Raw genomic sequence first — 18,199 nt, forward strand, 5'->3', positions numbered from 1 at the left:
ACAAAACCCAGCTGCTTAGATTCTTTCTACCAGTTCACACTAATGGATCAACATTCCATAATCTTCGATTCATGCTAATCAATCTTCTATTTGCTTTGATTTGAGTGATTGAGGTTTATGTTCATCTATCGACATCAACAATTCATTACAAGATTTTTATCGATTTTAGCTCTGTGATCATCGATTTCATCCAAGGTAGAAGTTCAAGCGTTCAGTCGATTTCTGCTAATCTTCATCTTCAACAATTGCTAACGATCTTTCAAGCTGTGCTTTTTACTCTACATCATGATTTTATCAATTGATCAAGGTTTGAGTTTTCTTCGCCTGAGTTTTCGTCACTTTCAGATCAATGATTTTTAGCTATTCATCAACATTGGTAATCAATCATCAACTGATATCGATGTCCATCACATTGATGCTTCAAGTTTACTCTCAAATCAGGTGTTTTATCAATTTAACTTCATCTTAAATTTATTATCATTTCAAGTATTTGATTTCAACCATCGATTATCAATTTCAAGCTTTTGGTTTTTTCTGTGCATTTGAGCACATATTAAATGAAGATAAGCAAGCAAAAACAACGTATTTTTGTGTTATTTTGTGCTCATTCTATAAAATCAATGAGGTGTGTATATAACTATTATTTTTCTTGAGCCAATTCTCTTACATTATACGTGCACTCCACTTGTTTGATGAAAGTCCTGAATGAATAAAGAGTCTGATGTAGAGTCTAATATATCACTCCTTCTTTCCTACCCTTAAACTTTGTTACTATTTAATGATATTGACCCTAAATTCCAAGCTGATTTTTCTTAAATTAGTGATGATTGGTGTACTTCTTTTTTCAGTGGTTGAAGGACATACAACTATCATCTATGCAAATGTTCAGTGTATATGTTGGAAGAAGCATATCATCCCTATCTTGCCACCATTAATTAATGATGAGAACTTCAAGATTCAAGAAGCATATTGACATGTTGGTTTCAATGGTTCTTGGTCCATGCTAAGAAGTTGATGGATGATGAGGACTTAGTTCATTTTTAGAATCGAAATCTGCAATGAAGATGTTGGTTTAATTTACTCCCTGCACTCTCTTTATTTATTTCTTGATGAAATTGTTCTCTATATTTGTGCAACTTTAAACATTGTTATTGCAGTAGATATATATCCTAATACCCATCAAACCCCTTTCATCCCTCTTACAGTGTAAAGTGGTACATACAATTATTAAATTAGCTAAATCTCTCATGTTCTCTATCATTACAACTTTTTAGGTAAGTCTTGAATGGAACTGTAGAGAATGTGGCTCGATAATAATTCTTGTAGTGTCTCATTCAATGTAGTGGGATGTTATAAATTTGCTTATATTTTTTTATTTTTGGTTTCAAGTGATGTAGTTGAGGTAACTGAATAAAACGATAACACTATATTCTAAGTTTTTTACTTTTCCATTGGTATTTACAAATAAATTGTGCATTATTTTAATTTTCTTACATATATATTGCTATATTCTAGTTTGATATTTGATATTCATATAATCATTTAGTGTTACATTATATTTAGAATGTTCTACATATACAAACATCCTATAGCATTATTCTATAAGAATATTAAGTTGTAACTTGAATATAGACAACCTAATTAAATTATTCTTTTAGAATGGTATGTATATTCAGAATATTAAATATAACATTAGAATCTTATGTAATATAAGTTCATTTTATATGTTATAACACAATTTAGAATATTACACTTTAATATTATAATATTCCATACAATTTCATAATATTATGTATCAATTAACAACATATTAGTAAATACTGTAACCTAGAGATATATTTTTTATAATACAAACTTGAAATTTGGTTTTTAATCTATGAGGTTTTTAGAATACGTTTCAACTTCCAGAGAAAAGTTTGATATTTATCCTAAAAGTATTCATTTCATTTTATAAACTTATATGTTTCTCACTCGTTTAAAAAGTTTATTAGTCTAGGTTCCTACATATTATTTGGTTTCCTACACACTTGAAGGAAATGATGGTATGAATTAGAATATTTCATATTATAATAAAATATTACATCATATTACAATCTTTCAGATTATTACATATTAACATTATAAACATTTCTTTTCTATAAATCATTTTTTCCTATAGACTATTCTATATATTCCTATAACACTATAAGTTGTAAATTCATAATATTACATAATATTTCATATACTATTAGAATCTTACATAATGTAAGTTAATTGTACACATTACAACATAATTTTAAAGGGCAAACATCTTTTGTATGATGATTGCAGTATAATCTTATATAATCTTACATAATTTTTGCATTGAAGTATATATGAATAGTCTTATGTATGATAATTAGAGTATAATGTTTTGTTACCAAATTATTATAATACAATATTATACATGTAACAATATTATATTGAACATCTTTTATTATTCTAATAGGATAATGATGCCTTTAACATTATTCTATTAGAATATTCTAAATTTTTTTTGTTTACTATTGAATATTCTACCATGACCATTAAGAAGTGATCATAATACCAACTATTCATTAAGCATTAATCACCTAATAAACCATATCAAATTTCTTACATAATACTAGACAACATTTTTTTGTATAATTTGTTCAAAATAAGATAGATATTACAAAAGGAATTGTTGTTTACTCACCATAACTACATTTAAGTAATTCCAAACTTATATCAAATCCTATTTATTACCCTTTTTCGACTAGAAAAAAGTGTAGTTGAAAATATGTCTCTAAACTTCCTTATCATCTCCTTCGTTCTATTGTCTTCAGAGAATTTCGATAGACAATGCAAAATAATATCTTCCATATTATCCTTTTCAGTTGAGACATTGTTGAAAATTGTTTCATACTTTTCGTCATACTCCTGGGAAAAAAAAGGCATTAGAATATTTTTCTTATATTAAGTTAGGACATAATTAAAATATATTCTAAAACATAATTAAATAATATATTCTACTTAGAATATACCTCAATACGTGTGTCCTGATTCTCATTCTTATCATGTTCTAAATTTGAACTTTGTTCAATTAGATTTCCAACCCCAAATCCACCAGCTTCAATCTCAAAAGATTGTCTTTCCTTCAACTTATCTGTTGTCCACATCGTAACTAATGGTGTTTTACGTTCTATTTTTTGGAGCTTGCATTCAATTTCATCACAGTAAATTAGCTGCATTATTTCAACATCATATTAGATATCCATTTTTAAGAAAAAAATAAGTATATGAAAAAACATACCAACAGCAACAAAAGTGGGCCTCTGTAATAACACTTGGGGTTGTCTGGACGCCATCTCCCTTTTGAATTTTTTACACAGTACAATAAATACGCACACCAATCGATTTTAGAAATGTCATCTACTTCAACAAGTGCTCTAACTGGAAGTAAGTTGTTTGTCCCCATAGGAATGGATTCTGCAAACGTATTAACAAATAAAGCTATGAAACCCAGCTTAAAGTTCATATCCACTTGTTTGGATTTTTGAATAATCTTCTTGTAGTTTGTTGCATTTGCCTTTCCACCTTCAAGTTCCTTCATCCATCCATCAAACACTTGATGATCTTCGCTAACCATGTCCAAGTCAAATAAGCATTTTCCAGTTTTGGGTAAACCAAACAATTTATGAATTTTTTTCCTTTGTGATCTTTATTCTTTTTCCTTTAATCGGAATACTGTTTGTGCCTTCATCATAATGCTCAAGCATAAAATGGCAAAGTTTTAAGGGAATACTCTTAATGTTGATCTTCAAAAATGCTTTAAATCTCATCCGTTTTACCCACTCTTTTTGTTCTGATGTCAAAGAACTTACAGCATCTGTCATTAATCCAGGTGTCGATCTAGTGTTTATTAAAGGCAACTCCTTCAATATATCTTTCACAGTCTTTTTCTCTTTGACGGTTTTTTGCTTCTTTATTGCTGCACGATTGTCCCCACTTTCTTCTTCCTTTTTGCAATCTTTGTCACTCCTTTAACATATTTTCTATCGCCGATTCTCTTTTTTACATAGATTCCTTCATTAGATTCATCATATAATTCATTACATTAGTCATAAATGTTAGTAACACCACAAAAATCCAAAAATCTTATATCATCTAATTACAAAGTAATATTCCAAAAGAATATTATACATATACACTTATTATATCAGAATATTTGTATGGATCAAATGGGTGTTTTTGTGTGCTGAACGAAAAAGAATGAAAATTTCTGTTCCTGCCCCTCTGTGTCTTGATCTAATACCAAAGTCCCATTCAGTTATTCTATTAGAATAAGATTAATAGAATGCAGAAAATAATTAATAGAATATAGAATATTTTATTATAATACATAGAATAACATAAACAAATGAGATAAATATTTTATTAGAATAGAATAACTGATAATGTACCTTTTTTTCTTTTTCTTTTGAAGTTGTAGTTGTTGATTCATCGATAGACTTCGATGATTTTCTTTTTTGAACCAACCATTTGCCTGTTGAAGTTTCCACTTCATTACTTCTACCCGCTGTCATCATTTTTATTTTTGATTTTGTCATTCTTGTTATAATATTAGCTGCATGAAAATAATTAATGTTAGTACAAACAGTTGCATAATATTATAATTATAAACTATAAAGTCAAAGATTGAGCTTAAAAGTGTAGCAGTTTAAAAGTATTTTCTTCATTCTTTAATTGATCATCATTTTTACCAATCAAACGATTCTAAAAATCTCTCAAACCAGCCATTTTTGAAACAGGGGTAAAATCTTCAATACTTTGCAATGCATTTGCACAAGGTCCTTACTCCTGCTAGTTTGATTACTGCCGATTTTGTAGATTAATTTAATGTTATTTTCTACATTTTCGCTTTCTTCTTGAAGGTATGGTATATCTTGCATCTTATTTCATTTCGTTTCACCTATTTTACTTTATGATCCTAATAATAGGTATTTGCCTAACCCTAATCACTAACAGTGTGTAGATTTGGAGAATGGAGCAACAATAGAAGACCAATTCTCGAAGCAACATCCTTGTTATCAAACGAGAACAATGATATATAATGATAATTAACAGAACTATTGAAATTACCTGGAATTTCTTGAGAAGTTTTGGTAATAATGTCATTTAGATGATCTGATGGTGTAGATTCTGAAGCACGTGTTGATGTATCCATTTTCTTTGATGGAAATATTCGATAAGAATCAAAGTAAGTAAGTTTAGGGTTTTATCGAGGGATTAAAGTGCAGAACTCCACAAATGAAATCAATCCAAAGAGAAATCGAAGATGACAAGTTCAAAATCACAAGACGTTAGTGTTCTAGTTGATTATCGAGGGTTTTCGTGTAACAATCGGAAGATGAATTTCAGGAAGCAGAACGATGATTGAGATTTAGATCAAATGGGTTTTAGTGTTCGTATCTAGGGTTTTTAAGAAGAATATCGGGTGTTTTTGTGTGCTAAACGAAAAAGAATGCAAAATTTCATTTTTGCCCCTTTGTGTCTTGATCTAATCCTAAAGTTCCATTAATTTACAAAAATGTCACCGCCTATTTTATGGTTTAATCTAAATTAATATCAGCCTTTCATTATTCAAGATGAGTGGTCAAGATTTGGTCTCCCAGTCTCACAAAATCTAGTGGTCTCACATGAACCTAACCCTATATATATATATATATATATATATATATATATATATATATATATATATATATATATATATATATATATATATGTGAGTTAGGTTCAAATGTTTTCACTATCTATTGTGTGCATGTAAGATTAATTCTGAACCAATCATTTTAGTTATTTTAAGAAAGAAATTAATGCATATTAAATGTTGAAGATGTAATTAATATCAATTATATCTTCAACATTTAATATGCATTAATTACTTTCTTAAAATAACTAAAATGATTGGTCCAGAATCAATTACATGCACACAATAGATACACAATAGATAGTGAAAACAAAATAACCTAACATATATATATATATATATATATATATATATATATATATATATATATATATATATATATGTATATATATATATATATATATATATATATATATATATATAATTTTCATTGATATTTTAGCAACTTTTGAAAGAGATTATACTGTATTTATGAACAGTAATTACAAAAGATATACGACATGTTTTAAATTTTATTATAATTGCACCAATATGAATAGTTTTCTAGGTTCTTGTTAATCATCTAGTTAGTTGAGTACTAACTTTGTTCTAGAAACAAAACAGATTCTCAGCCTAACATATACCTACATATAAAAATAAGAGTTGTCTATTTTTTTGCTTAACTAAATTTATGACTCAACAACGTTATTGAATTTGTACATAGATTATAAACCCTAGCTTCAAATATAATCATTACTTTGTACATATTAGAAAAAGCACACAAAATCATACCTTTTAAACAGGGAAATCACAGCCACAGTACTCTGGATCGAGTCGGAAAATCCATTGACAATAGTTCGTGAACTAAATTCATCGAAAATACCATATAAATATCGAAATTAACAGAAAAATTAATGATTCCATCCACCATGAACATTACGATAACCAAATGATTCTTGAAACTCAGATCCATAGCGGCTAGGTACAAGCCCTAATCCCGTACACTATTTTGGAAGCATAAGAAAGAGGGTTTAGTAGTACCAGGTTAAACAATTTGAAAATTACCAAATTGACCCTGGAAGGATCTGGAATATTTTAGTGGCGTCAAATTCGAAATCAATGTAAAATCCATATTTTATGCCTCAAAAAATAATCCTAATAAAATATCATCTGTAAAATTTAAATATAAAAGATTGGTTTCATTTTACAAAATACTTTTTGTCAATAATACGATTTTCAAAAAAAATAAAAATAAAAAAAATTATTGAAGATTAACTGTATTTGTAAAAAGAAAATGTAAATATGTCAAAATAGTATTGTGTTTGCTATTTGATTTTTTTCTACTAGAACTATATATATATATATATATATATATATATATATATATATATATATATATATATATATATATATATATATATATATATATATATATATATATTACCATGTTACCAAATGCTTAGATTTGAAGTGAATGGAACTTGATGCATATGCTTGACTCGCATGCTAGACATATATCATTAAATTTGTAATAAGCTTGTGTTCAAGTCAACATACAAGAACAAATAATATTTACCTGTTACATTAGAGAGCCTTCCATAGAGAAACAAGAGAGATCCATGCCACAATTTAAATCTCGTTTTAAACTTCCCAATAAAGATGAGGTTACTGCAAATTTAAGCAAACAAACTAAGTTTGTGGTACCTGATTTCATTGGAAAATAATGATAAAGCCGGCAACCATAAAGAAATTGAATTAGTGTACATATGAGAGTACCCAAATCAAGAAAGGTTTATGTTGTCAAAACACAAAGGTTTCTTGTTCGGAACACCAACCACAATATTTGCCAAAAAAATAGTAATTATCCAAATCAAACAAGATTTCTTTTCTTGTACACCGTTGTGGTTGGATAAAGACGAAATATGTTTTTTTATAGAATTTAAGAAACATACATACATAAACCCTTGAAAGAAAATATATCAATAGTCTAATTAAATTCAATATCATTGTTGTACAAGCTCTTCAATGGCTAAATCTTCTCCGCATTAAGACGAATAGGAATGAAATATGAGAACAAATCTAAAGCAACATGTGATTTGTCTATAAAACATTTAAAAAAAAGGTTGTGATCTCTTGAGAAAAATGCATAAGAGTGTCCTTATAAAACTTTACATCGATATAGCATAATAATTGTGCTTCAACATTATATCTCACCACTCAAATAGCATAGTATTATACAAGCAAACAAATGTATTAGAAGAAAAAAAAACTACAGCTACAGCTTCAGTAATCTCCAATGACAGAGACCACAATGTTATGATATAATTGACTTATGTACTTCAAGTTTATATTCTAAACAAGATTAAGTTTTCTTTTTCTTATTTACATTTTTCCATAATTCATATATGGCTGTTTGCGATGATAATATGGTATCAAAAGCCTTCGGAGTTGGTTATTTTCATTTCTTTATCTAATGGGTCTTATATTTTGGTTTCAATTTACGAGCATCAAGGGATGAGAAATATATGGGAATTGGATTGTCTGAAAGAAGAAAATTTTGCCTTAATACAAACTCCCAAGAATTACGCACATAAATAAATTAAGACCTTTGATGGGTTAACCCATTCAACATACAACAAAATTTTGGTAGTTTTTTTAGAACACTTGTTAGTTAAACTTTTCCTTCATATTGGAAATTCAATTTGTAATCATGTTGTAGATTTGCCAAGGTGTTCCTGCATGGACCCTCTGGAACATAAAAAGGTAAAACAAGTGAATTAGTGTTGGTGTTTATAATAATCATTTTTTTTTAAAAAAATAGTTTAATGGTTTGAATATATTGAGAGGGATTAAAATAAGAAAGGGAATGGGATTAATAATTACCTCCTAAAACTGTATGAATATATTGGAGATCATCTGAAGAGCAAGCATCTATTAAAGCATAAACACCTGGTCTCAAAGCTTCATCTATCTCCCTGCAATCAAAAAATTTCCATCAGATGTTGTAAATACAGAATGAAACGAAAGTAAAATTACAAAACTGACCTTCTGATTCCGGCTTTCAGAGGACCATATCCTGAAAACACCACTATGTAACTGGATAAAAACAGGCGACAATCCTGCCCAATCACATCTTTCTGTTGTCGTATCTGCCAACAAAAAAAAATTTAAAAAGATCATATGGATTAATAAAGAATGAAACTTAACAAAGTGATTGAATGAATAAACAAACCTCTTCATAAATTCTTCGAAGGAAAGCACCACATTTTACCCCCTCTTGTAACCCCCATACAACACCTTCGAGGGTAGTTTGGCCATTGTTTACCATCTCCAAACAATGAAGAAGAACAGAAACAGAAGCTTCAAGCAAAGCAATGTGCTGTAAACTTTCCCTGCAATGTACTTAGTTTTTTTACCTATAATTCAATCGAATATTATCCACATTAAAAAAAAAAAGTAAAGATTTCAAACCTTTTATGATGCCTAAGTAAAGTATGCAGCATCCTGCAACATGCTGCATATAATTCAATCGAATATTCTCTATCTAAAACCTCAGTTTTCACACCCTTATTCAGAATATTTTGGAAAAGTGTAGCAGGAATACTAAGAGCTTGTGCCACATGGCATGAATCCATTTGATAAAGCGCGTGTTTTCCCGACACTTTTGTAAGTACTTCAATACACATAAGAACAACACATCCAGAATCTGGATCAGCAGAATAATGTGTAACTGAAGTGGGGTCTCTGTAGAAGATTTGTGGGCCCTCTAAATGAAGAACAATGTTGAAGAGACAACAAAGTGAACCCAAGATATCAGTTTTCACTGTGTTCAGACTCTTCCTTCCTGTTTAAAGAATTGAAATTTTCAGTATACATTATAATTCTTCACTCTGATATCATATTATCAAAACTAGAAGAAAAAAAAAACATGCTACGCAATGGGGTTGGGTTTTTTCTTCTTTTTATGTATTATCAGCAGTTTAGCAAAAGCCAACGGGGACAATTTTTGTAATTAGTTTTGTACACAGGGGCCAAACCTGCCAAAATACAAAAATCTTACACATACGGACTGTTTTCGAAAAAAAAAATTACAGGGAACTTTTCAATAAGTTAAAAAACTGCAGGGACTAAATCTGCCAAAATGTAAAGCCTCTGTTGCAGGGACTAAATCTGTCAAAATGTATAACCTTTGTTGCAGGAACTAAATCTGTCAAAATGTACAAACTTTTTGCCAAAAGGTTTTGCAGGGACTAAATCTGTCAAAATGTATAACCTTTGTTGCAGGGACTAAATTTGCCAAAAGGTTTTACAGGGAGTAAATCTGCCAAAATGTAAGACCTTTGTTGCAGGGACTAAATCTGCCAAAATATAAAATCTTTGTTTGCAGGGACTAAATCTGTCAAAATGGAAAACATTTGTTGCTGGGACTAAATCTGCCAAAATGTAAAACATTTGTGGCAAAAGTCCAAAAGTGAAACATCACTATTTATAAGCACGATGAGAATTAATAGGTGCAGGGACTAAATCTGCTAAAAGCATAAAATCTTTGTTTACAGGGACTAAATCTGTCCAAATGGAAAACCTTTGTTGCAGGGACTAAATCTGCCAAAATGTAAAACATTTGTGACAAAAGTCCAAAAGTGAAAAACATCATTATTTATAAGCACGATGAGAATTAATAGCATATATAATGTTTTCAGAAAAATAACTTTACCTGTAATGGCCTCAAGGACTAAATCAAGACAATCAATTCCAGCTGCAACAAGTGAAGAAACATTTCCTCCACCTGAACTCCTCCCAATGCCGCCTTCCTGCCGCCCAACCAGGGCTCTTTTAATAGACTGCATAGCAGAAGATATATACACCTCTGAAGGTTTCCCAACAAAAACTTTGAATGACATTCTTAATCTGTTTTTGAGTTCATCTAAACAAGAAAGTCCACTAGAAGAATCATCATTCATTGTTTTTGTACTTGATTCAGTCTCATGAGACTCTAAAGCAGCTTCTTTTCCTTGTAAAGAAATGCATTTTCCAATTGCCTTTAAGTGCAAATCAATCAATCTTTCATAAACTTTTGGAGGCAAAGTAGGGTTAGATGAAGAAATATGGTTTCCCAATTCTTCTAGAAACTTCTCAATCGCATCCAACAACACGAAAGTTAACTCTGATGGTGGTGTTGTTCTATTTCCAGTGTTCTTTGAGAATCCCAACAACAAAACTTCTGAGATTTCTAGGAATATAACAACCACCTTTGACAACAATGGAGTTTTCATCTGTGAATTTAGCCTTAGAATAGCGGAATAGGAAATGAATAGCTGTCTAAGAAACAAACTTTCTCCTTCTAGAAGACTCTGCAAAAAGGACTTGTTTATATCTGTGTTTCCCATTTCTAAAGTTTCCAAATTTAGGCGTTTTTCATACCCATCAGAGGAAATTTCGGAAAAAGAAGCTTTCAGAAACAGCTCACACAAAGATTTGTTTATAGAAGCTGTGTAAGTGTCTATGCAGAGTTTCAATTTGTCAATAGGTTCAAATTTTCTTCTAGAGAAAATGGCTTTGAGATTAATATTCTTTGTGTCCATATGAGATAAAGCAGATGAAAGTCCCCACAAAAATCCCTGAAAGCAAGAAAGAACAGAAGTCGCCTTTCCATAACAACTGGTTTCCCTTTCCCCTAACATAATTTCCGCATAATCTTTTAATTCCTCAGATACATGAATCAGAAAGTCTGTTGCATTAATTCCATCTTCTTGATCAGATGCAGATACAGATTCAGTATTCTTGTGAAAAGGGTCCCTAGAGGATATAAGGGAATGGCTTGCATTGACAAGAGTACCCTTGATGAGAGTGAAAAACACATATGATGTGTAATCAGTTAGTGAAAACATCAGATTCTTCAATTCAGTGTTTTGATTTGTTGAAAATGTGTTTTGTAGTGAGAGTAATGACTTTAAGAGCCATAAAGCTGGAAACTTGCCTTTAAAATGTAGGGCATTAAGAGAGTTTTGATTGGTGGAAATATTCTCTTCACAGAATGTCATCATTAGATGCTTTAGGGTTTTTCTACAACAAAGAAAGAGCCTCAAAAGCTCAAGATGATCATGCAATTTTTCACCCAATAAAGTGTTGAGTATAACCCTGAAAAAAAAAGCATTTTTAGTTGTTAATCAATAAGAGGAAAGAGGAAAGAGTATTTTGTAATTGTTACCTTTCAAGATTTAATATACAAGTTGCATAGAGAGAAAAAGATTTAGAATTTATCCATCTTTTGGGCATCCAACAGAGAAAACTGAGTGAACTTTGACAAATTTTATATATCTGACTTGATTCATCAACTTCTTGCTTCTTGATAGAGAGAGAAGATGATTGATCAATTGAAGAACAATCATTCACCTCACTGATATTATTTGCAACTACTGAAGGAATTTTAAGGGAGCTTAAAACCTCAGGCCAATTGGGTTCCTCTTGCAATTCAATATCTACTCCATTGTTAAATAATGGTGACACTAACTCTTGAAGAAAGCTGCAAAATCTTGATGCCATATGTCTTCGAATAAACTGATTTAAAGAACAATGTGAATAATATTAGATGCAATTATTCTTCAACAAAGAATATACATACACAAACACTTATCAAGTAGAAGGATTAATTTTATAATACCATCTTACTTTTTCTTCATATAGCATTGTATTGCTGAGAAGCTCCAATGAGATTTCATGTATCATGACCTTCTTCAAGTTTCCACCTCCAACAACACTCTTCTCTCCAAATTGCTTCAAATTACTCTTCATGAATGGAAGAGAATTTTGAAGAAGAATTGAAAGAAACATCTTCACTTTCTTCTTAGCTGAATGAGCACTCCAAACATCGATATTCTGACATATCATGCACCAAAATGCAGAAGGGAATGACTTTTTATCTATGGAAGCAACCGAAAAATCCCATCCATTTTCATAATTTGGCTCAGATTTATTCAATAAAGACAGGTGTCCCATTATATAACTTGTAAGACCTTTCGCCTCTTCTGATAACTTCATAAGTCGCTTTCCCAATCGTTTATTTTGTTTACCATTAATACCCTCTGCTTCTTTCCCCTCACTAATTCTCATTTCATTCCTCTTGATCACAAACTCAAGGGAGTTGACCAATCTATTCAAGTCAACAAGCCTCTGAAGTGCCATAGCACTCAAAACATATGTTAGAGGAGAAAGATCGGTTTTGCTTTCTTTACTACATGCATCTGAAATTGCTTCTAGAATGAGAAGAAGAGAGACTGAAGGTTGGAGAATCCAAGAAAAATACCCTTTGTCCTTTTCTGTCTTTTCCAACCAATCATTTCCAGAATAAGCTGTAAAGGGGTCCCGCATTATTTCTGACATCTTTTTGGATGTAGTAGGAGGTGCAAGAGTGATGGCTTGTCGATATAAGCTTCTAGAAGACATATATAAACGAAAAAAGAAAAGAAAAATCCAATGAGATTTCACTTTATTGGAGAATTTTCTTCCGGAAACAACAGAAAGAAACTCATCAACTCCTTTTGGTTGTGAGATCAAAAGACTCATAGTAGGAGAAATTAGTTTCATCAAATCATTTAGAGAAACTCCAACAAGACTACTGTTACCTGTAGTGACAACCAATGAGTCCACAATTAAAGTGTACACTTCGGATAAACCACTACCAAGAACCTCTGCTTTCAACTGGACATTATGATGTGAATTGTCTAAAGTACCCTTCATCCATTCAAGGGATTCGGAGACATCAGTAGCTAATTCTTTAATAGATAAACCCACTTGCCCTTCAGGTATGGACTTTACAGCATTATGAATGGAAAGTTTTAACTCTGGTGAGCATAATATCAATCTCAATGAATTTGCCCATGATTTTGAATGATTAGATTCTTTTTTGTTTGCAGATGATATGAAACGCCTGATTGCTTTACAAAGTGCAAAAACAGATGTTCCCACCTATCAAAAATAGATGGTTTATGTTAATAAGTCTAACTTCAATTTGAGATAACAATTTACATAAACAAGTTAAGCTTATTAATATGTCAAACAAGTATTAGTTCAAATCAAAGAATGTTCCACTAACCTGACGAAGCTCACTGTAAAGGTTAACCATGTGGCATCCAAGATGAAGAATTTCTGGAATTATCGAGGGCTTATCCTGCAAATTGGTCAAACTGTGTCCAAGTGTCCCATATGAGAACATCAAAAGCCATAAACTTTCAAGATCATTCCCAAGAACCTCATAATCAATTTCCAATAAATAATCCAGGCATGAAATAACATCTTTGGCTACCAACTCCACCAAATCCTTACATGTTCCATTGTTTGCATCAAAAGTTGATGAAACTAAATGATCTATTTTGGAAGAAAGTAGTGTTATTTTATCACAGACCAATTTCAAGAAATTAGCACAAGCCCCTTCAGATGCATCATCTACCCTTGTGTAGACTTTTTCTTGCATTAAGTTGATAAGAATTGAGTTGAATGATGTGAGTGTGCAATGAACATCTTCTAACATTGTTCCTATTTCCACTTCATCTTGAAGGTAAATATCAATATCAGACAACAAAGGCTCTAGAATTTGTACAAAGAAATCAAACAATGACTTCCGAGTTTCAGCATTTAAAGCAGATAGACTATCTTGCCTTTTGATACAATGGACATACATACGAAAAAGCTCCCCTTCACCAGATAATGCCAAGGCTTTCTTCTCCACCACTATTCTTCCCAGTTTATCAAACAAGTGTCTGTGATAACTTCTGATAACTGTTTTTGAGTCTTTTGGCTTTCCTTCATCGGATAGTTTATACTTAGATAAGCTCTGTAAGCTCAAAAACCCATCAATGTGTGAAGGATGAAACAGTCCCTGAGAGAAGACTTCTTCAATTAGCTTCAATAATTTACTTGTGGCAAGTTCAGAAGAGTGTATCACATGCAGTAAGCACAGCAAAGGTTCCAAAAGCTTATCCACAAAATCTTGAAAACCATTTTTCCGATTTGGATGAAGCCTTAAGAACTTGATGAATGGATCAAGTAATATGCATGTCAAATTCATGACAATTGTTCCTGATATGGTAACATTGAGATTACTGGTGATAACTTTCAGAACAAGATCAAGTAAAGTACTAACTAACAAAATCCACAAATCTAGATTTTCATTTGAAACACCACCATGTGATGTGAAAATGAGTGAAATGCAATCAAGAATTGTGTTGTATAATGTTAACTCATCTTCATTCAAATCTTTGATTTCCATGTTTCTGGTGATGCAGTGAATAACTTTTAAGATATCCTTAGAAAAGCTGAGTGAAACGTGTAATTTCATACCCTCCTCCAGGCAGAACTTGAAAATCTTCCAGCATCTATAATCTAAACAAGAACCACTTACACCAAACTGAGGAGTAAGCCCTGAAACCCTAATTTCTTTCTCTGAAGAGATTAATGTTGATTGGACCCAATTGTTGAGAAATGTAATTACTCTATCAAAGCTAACAGCCTCTGATGGATGAGTTGTGTCATCTGCTACTTGACTAAAACTCAAATTCACAAACTTATATGCGAGTTCTACCTTTCTGCACAAAAAGTATTCGAGTATCAGAAATGTATAACCCAATATTACAGTCAATATAGCCATGTTCTAGTTACAAACCATTTGACCTCAAATTCATTCCGTTTCTATGATTTTTCCCTAACGTTTTTCATGTAAACAAGCATAAAACCTACAACATACGCACACACGGAAATGGAAACAAATACCAGGAGAGTAGAACAAACACTGTTGTACGAAAAGAGGCTTACTTCTCAATATTGAGATTCTTCTTCTGTAGTGACAAAATTAACTGCAAATTTCTCCACGGAGTTGCATCTTCAAGCAATTCTGTTGGTGTTTCCTTATCTTCTTCTATTGGTTCGTTTACCAAATCAGCCGATTGATTGATACGAGATGATTTCGAAGCCTTGTCCTCGTATTTATTCTCCGAATCTGGAAGCTTTCTCTTCTTCTTCCTCTTCATTGCGCTGCTACTGCTGCTCTTTTCTGCTCGCGGCGACTGATAATCCGCCATTGTTGAAGTTCAAGCTTCCAAGGGTTTTGTGGTTTCAAGGGTTTAAGACTTTAACCAAAGTAATGTTACACAAATCATCCTTTAATGCTCTTAAGAATTACATTTAAGCCCACTACTCATATGTTGTTACACAAAAGTTCCTTCTATTAAAAGGAAATACATCAAAAGTTCAAAACTCTTTGTTAGATGAAGGGTGTGTTCAGCACAGATCGTTTGGAAGCATTTGAGAGCTTCTAACTTTTAGCGCTTGACAAAACGCTTCGTTTTGAACAGAAAGTCTTGTTTGGCACTACAAACTTCTAGCGTTTAGTTTAAACAAAATGTTTTAAATTCAAATGCTACTTCATGTAGCGTTTAACTAAACGCTACAAGCTACAGTCTACCTGCTACGCGCTACAAGCTACCTGCTACCAGCTAATTTTACCGAACACGCCCAAAATACGTATACAAACCATCCTTTGTTAATTCTAATGATGCCTATACGGATTCCAAACAAAGCCAAAGTATGTTACATGTGTATTAAGAGATATAAGTTATAAATACAAAAACTTGGAAACATTTTATGAAGAAGTGAGGTGTTGGTTATTAATACTAAACACTTATGAAGATGTGAACAAATGTGTTGGTTTCAAATGATAGGAGAATACAAACACAAATAATAATGTAATATAGAATAATAAACCCAAAAAAATAAACAATTGCAAAAACACAAAGATTTAAAGTGGATCATATCTACAATAAGAGACTATTGTATTTTATCAAAATAATTTCGTCTATGAGGTAGATTTAATCTCGAAAAAAGACAAAACTACAAATTTGGTCCTTGTGGTTTGCAAAAACCTTTGGATAGGGTCCAAAATGTTTCCGGCTTGCACCGAATGTCCAAAATCAAGGTTTTTCATTGTTTTTGGTCCAAAAAAACTTGAAAAGTCGATTTTACCCTTTTCCATTTCTTTTTTCTATTTTCTTTATTTAGTTTGGTATTTAAATAATTAAAAAAATAAAAAATAAAATCTTACCCAGCACTCTCTCTCTCTCTCCCTCCCTCCCTCCCCCTCTCCCTCTCTCTCTCTTTCTCTCTCTCTCCACTGAAGAACTTCCCAAGTTGAAAAGGATTTAGGGCTTTTTCCCTCGTCACTTTGATTGATCGAGCAAAAGAGAGACGGATACGAAGTTGCGAACGAAGCAGACGAACGAATAAAAGGGAAGCAGGATTGTCTCCTGGGTCGACGAGACCGAAGAACGAAGATGTGAAGAAGCAAGCAGCGAAGCTTCGATCGTTCTCATCCGGTTGTGAGGTGCGAAGGAAGGAGGGTCAGAGGAGGGAGGTCTTTGATTGAAGAGAAAGAAAGCGAGGGGTGAGGCCAGAAGATGGGTTCGGTGTGGCCAAGAGGCTGCAAAGGGACGGAGGTCTTCGATAGGGCGAGACAAGCAGCAATGGTAATGACTTTGGTTGTTCGATGTCCAACAGGAGGTATGCGAGGGCCTTTTTGCTCCGTTAATTCCTTGCTTCATCTTCTTTTTGATTTGGTAGGAACAATGAAAAGGTGAAGGGAGAACGAAGGGGGTTTGTAGCTCCCTTGCTCACCGGGAACGCACAAGAAAACACCTCCGACGGAGGTGCTTCTGCCGAAAATCGGGACAGAAGAAGGAAAGAAACAGGAAGAGTTCCTTGATTGTTTTTTTTTTTAATCTGGTCAATTTTTATGTTCTTCAGTTAAGAGAGAAGGGAGTTTCATTGTGTGTTTATGTCGATTAACAAGATGATGATCAAAGGGAGGGGTATGTCGACGGATTTGTGGAAGATGAATAAGAATAAACCTGGGTTAGGTTAGGTTAGGTTAGGGAGAGAGAGAGAGAGAGAGAGAGAGAGAGAGAGTTGGGTAAGATTTTATTTTTTATTTTTTTTAATTATTTAAATACCAAAAACAATAAAGAAAATAGAAAAAAGAAATTAAAAAGGGTAAAATCGACTTTTCAAGTTTTTTTGGACCAAAAACAATGAAAAACTTTGATTTTGGACCTTCGGTGCAAGCCAAAAACTTTTTGGACCCCATCCAAAGGTTTTTGCAAACCACAAGGACCAAATTTACAGTTTTGTCTCGAAAAAATATTCATTAAAGAAGATGAATCACATAAAGGTGGTAAATCAATCTATCTAACTTTCCATCAAACCTTAGTTTCATCAAATAAATTCATATAAAATCTAGGTTATGTTTCCTTACCTTCCATCTATGTTTTTATTCAAATCTTTCCATATGGTGAAATATTTTTCACATTGTTAACTTAAGGGATAATGACTTAAAAGGGTAATGTATTTTCCGATTTGTACACATTTAGTTACTGAATTTTTTTTCCGTCCACATTTACCCCTTCAACTTGTTAAACTGTACACATTCAATCCTTATGACCGGCTACTCCAGGTTAGCCGGTAAAAATGACTTAATAGGGTAATATA

At 32.0% G+C, this 18,199-nt stretch overlaps 2 protein-coding genes across 3 annotated transcripts; both read right to left on the reverse strand.

The window, feature by feature from the left end:
* Positions 1-2,560: 2,560 nt before the first annotated feature.
* Positions 2,561-6,683, reverse strand: LOC145070954 (uncharacterized). 2 transcript variants are annotated; one of them, XM_079017903.1, is made up of 6 exons: positions 6,461-6,683; positions 5,122-5,209; positions 4,443-4,606; positions 3,293-4,065; positions 3,024-3,224; positions 2,561-2,919 (listed from the first exon to the last, which is right to left on the reverse strand). In XM_079017903.1, the coding sequence occupies exons 4-6, from the start codon at positions 3,626-3,628 to the stop codon at positions 2,728-2,730; spliced, it is 729 nt and encodes a 242-aa protein (XP_078874029.1). In that variant the 5' UTR covers positions 3,629-4,065; positions 4,443-4,606; positions 5,122-5,209; positions 6,461-6,683; the 3' UTR covers positions 2,561-2,727. The 2 variants fall into 2 exon arrangements, with proteins under 2 accessions (XP_078874029.1, XP_078874028.1); XM_079017902.1 differs by lacking the exon at positions 5,122-5,209.
* Positions 6,684-8,183: 1,500 nt separating this feature from the next.
* Positions 8,184-15,780, reverse strand: LOC145065538 (Urb2/Npa2 family protein). The gene is made up of 10 exons (XM_079012555.1): positions 15,476-15,780; positions 13,761-15,249; positions 12,338-13,633; positions 11,877-12,226; positions 10,383-11,806; positions 9,140-9,512; positions 8,901-9,060; positions 8,714-8,817; positions 8,552-8,643; positions 8,184-8,416 (listed from the first exon to the last, which is right to left on the reverse strand). Exons 1-10 carry the CDS (start codon positions 15,739-15,741, stop codon positions 8,340-8,342), a joined length of 5,631 nt encoding a protein of 1,876 aa, XP_078868681.1. The 5' UTR covers positions 15,742-15,780; the 3' UTR covers positions 8,184-8,339.
* Positions 15,781-18,199: the final 2,419 nt, after the last annotated feature.

Source organism: Lactuca serriola, chromosome 8 (assembly GCF_051521515.1).
Source record: "Lactuca serriola cultivar US96UC23 chromosome 8, Lser_US96UC23_V15, whole genome shotgun sequence".
Lineage (NCBI taxonomy): Eukaryota > Viridiplantae > Streptophyta > Magnoliopsida > Asterales > Asteraceae > Lactuca > Lactuca serriola.

Excerpts from the sequence above, each read along its gene's own strand:
- LOC145070954 (XM_079017902.1), bottom strand. The coding sequence starts at position 3,628 with ATGGTTAGCGAAGATCATCAAGTGTTTGATGGATGGATGAAGGAACTT. Across the intron at positions 3,225-3,292 it reads GCCCACTTTTGTTGCTGTTG|CTAATTTACTGTGATGAAAT; the intron begins GTATGTTTTTTC and ends GAAATAATGCAG. Across the intron at positions 2,920-3,023 it reads ATCAGGACACACGTATTGAG|GAGTATGACGAAAAGTATGA; the intron begins GTATATTCTAAG and ends TTTTTTTCCCAG.
- LOC145065538 (XM_079012555.1), bottom strand. The coding sequence starts at position 15,741 with ATGGCGGATTATCAGTCGCCGCGAGCAGAAAAGAGCAGCAGTAGCAGC. Across the intron at positions 13,634-13,760 it reads TTTACAGTGAGCTTCGTCAG|GTGGGAACATCTGTTTTTGC; the intron begins GTTAGTGGAACA and ends TATTTTTGATAG. Across the intron at positions 9,061-9,139 it reads TTACTTAGGCATCATAAAAG|GGAAAGTTTACAGCACATTG; the intron begins GTTTGAAATCTT and ends AGTACATTGCAG.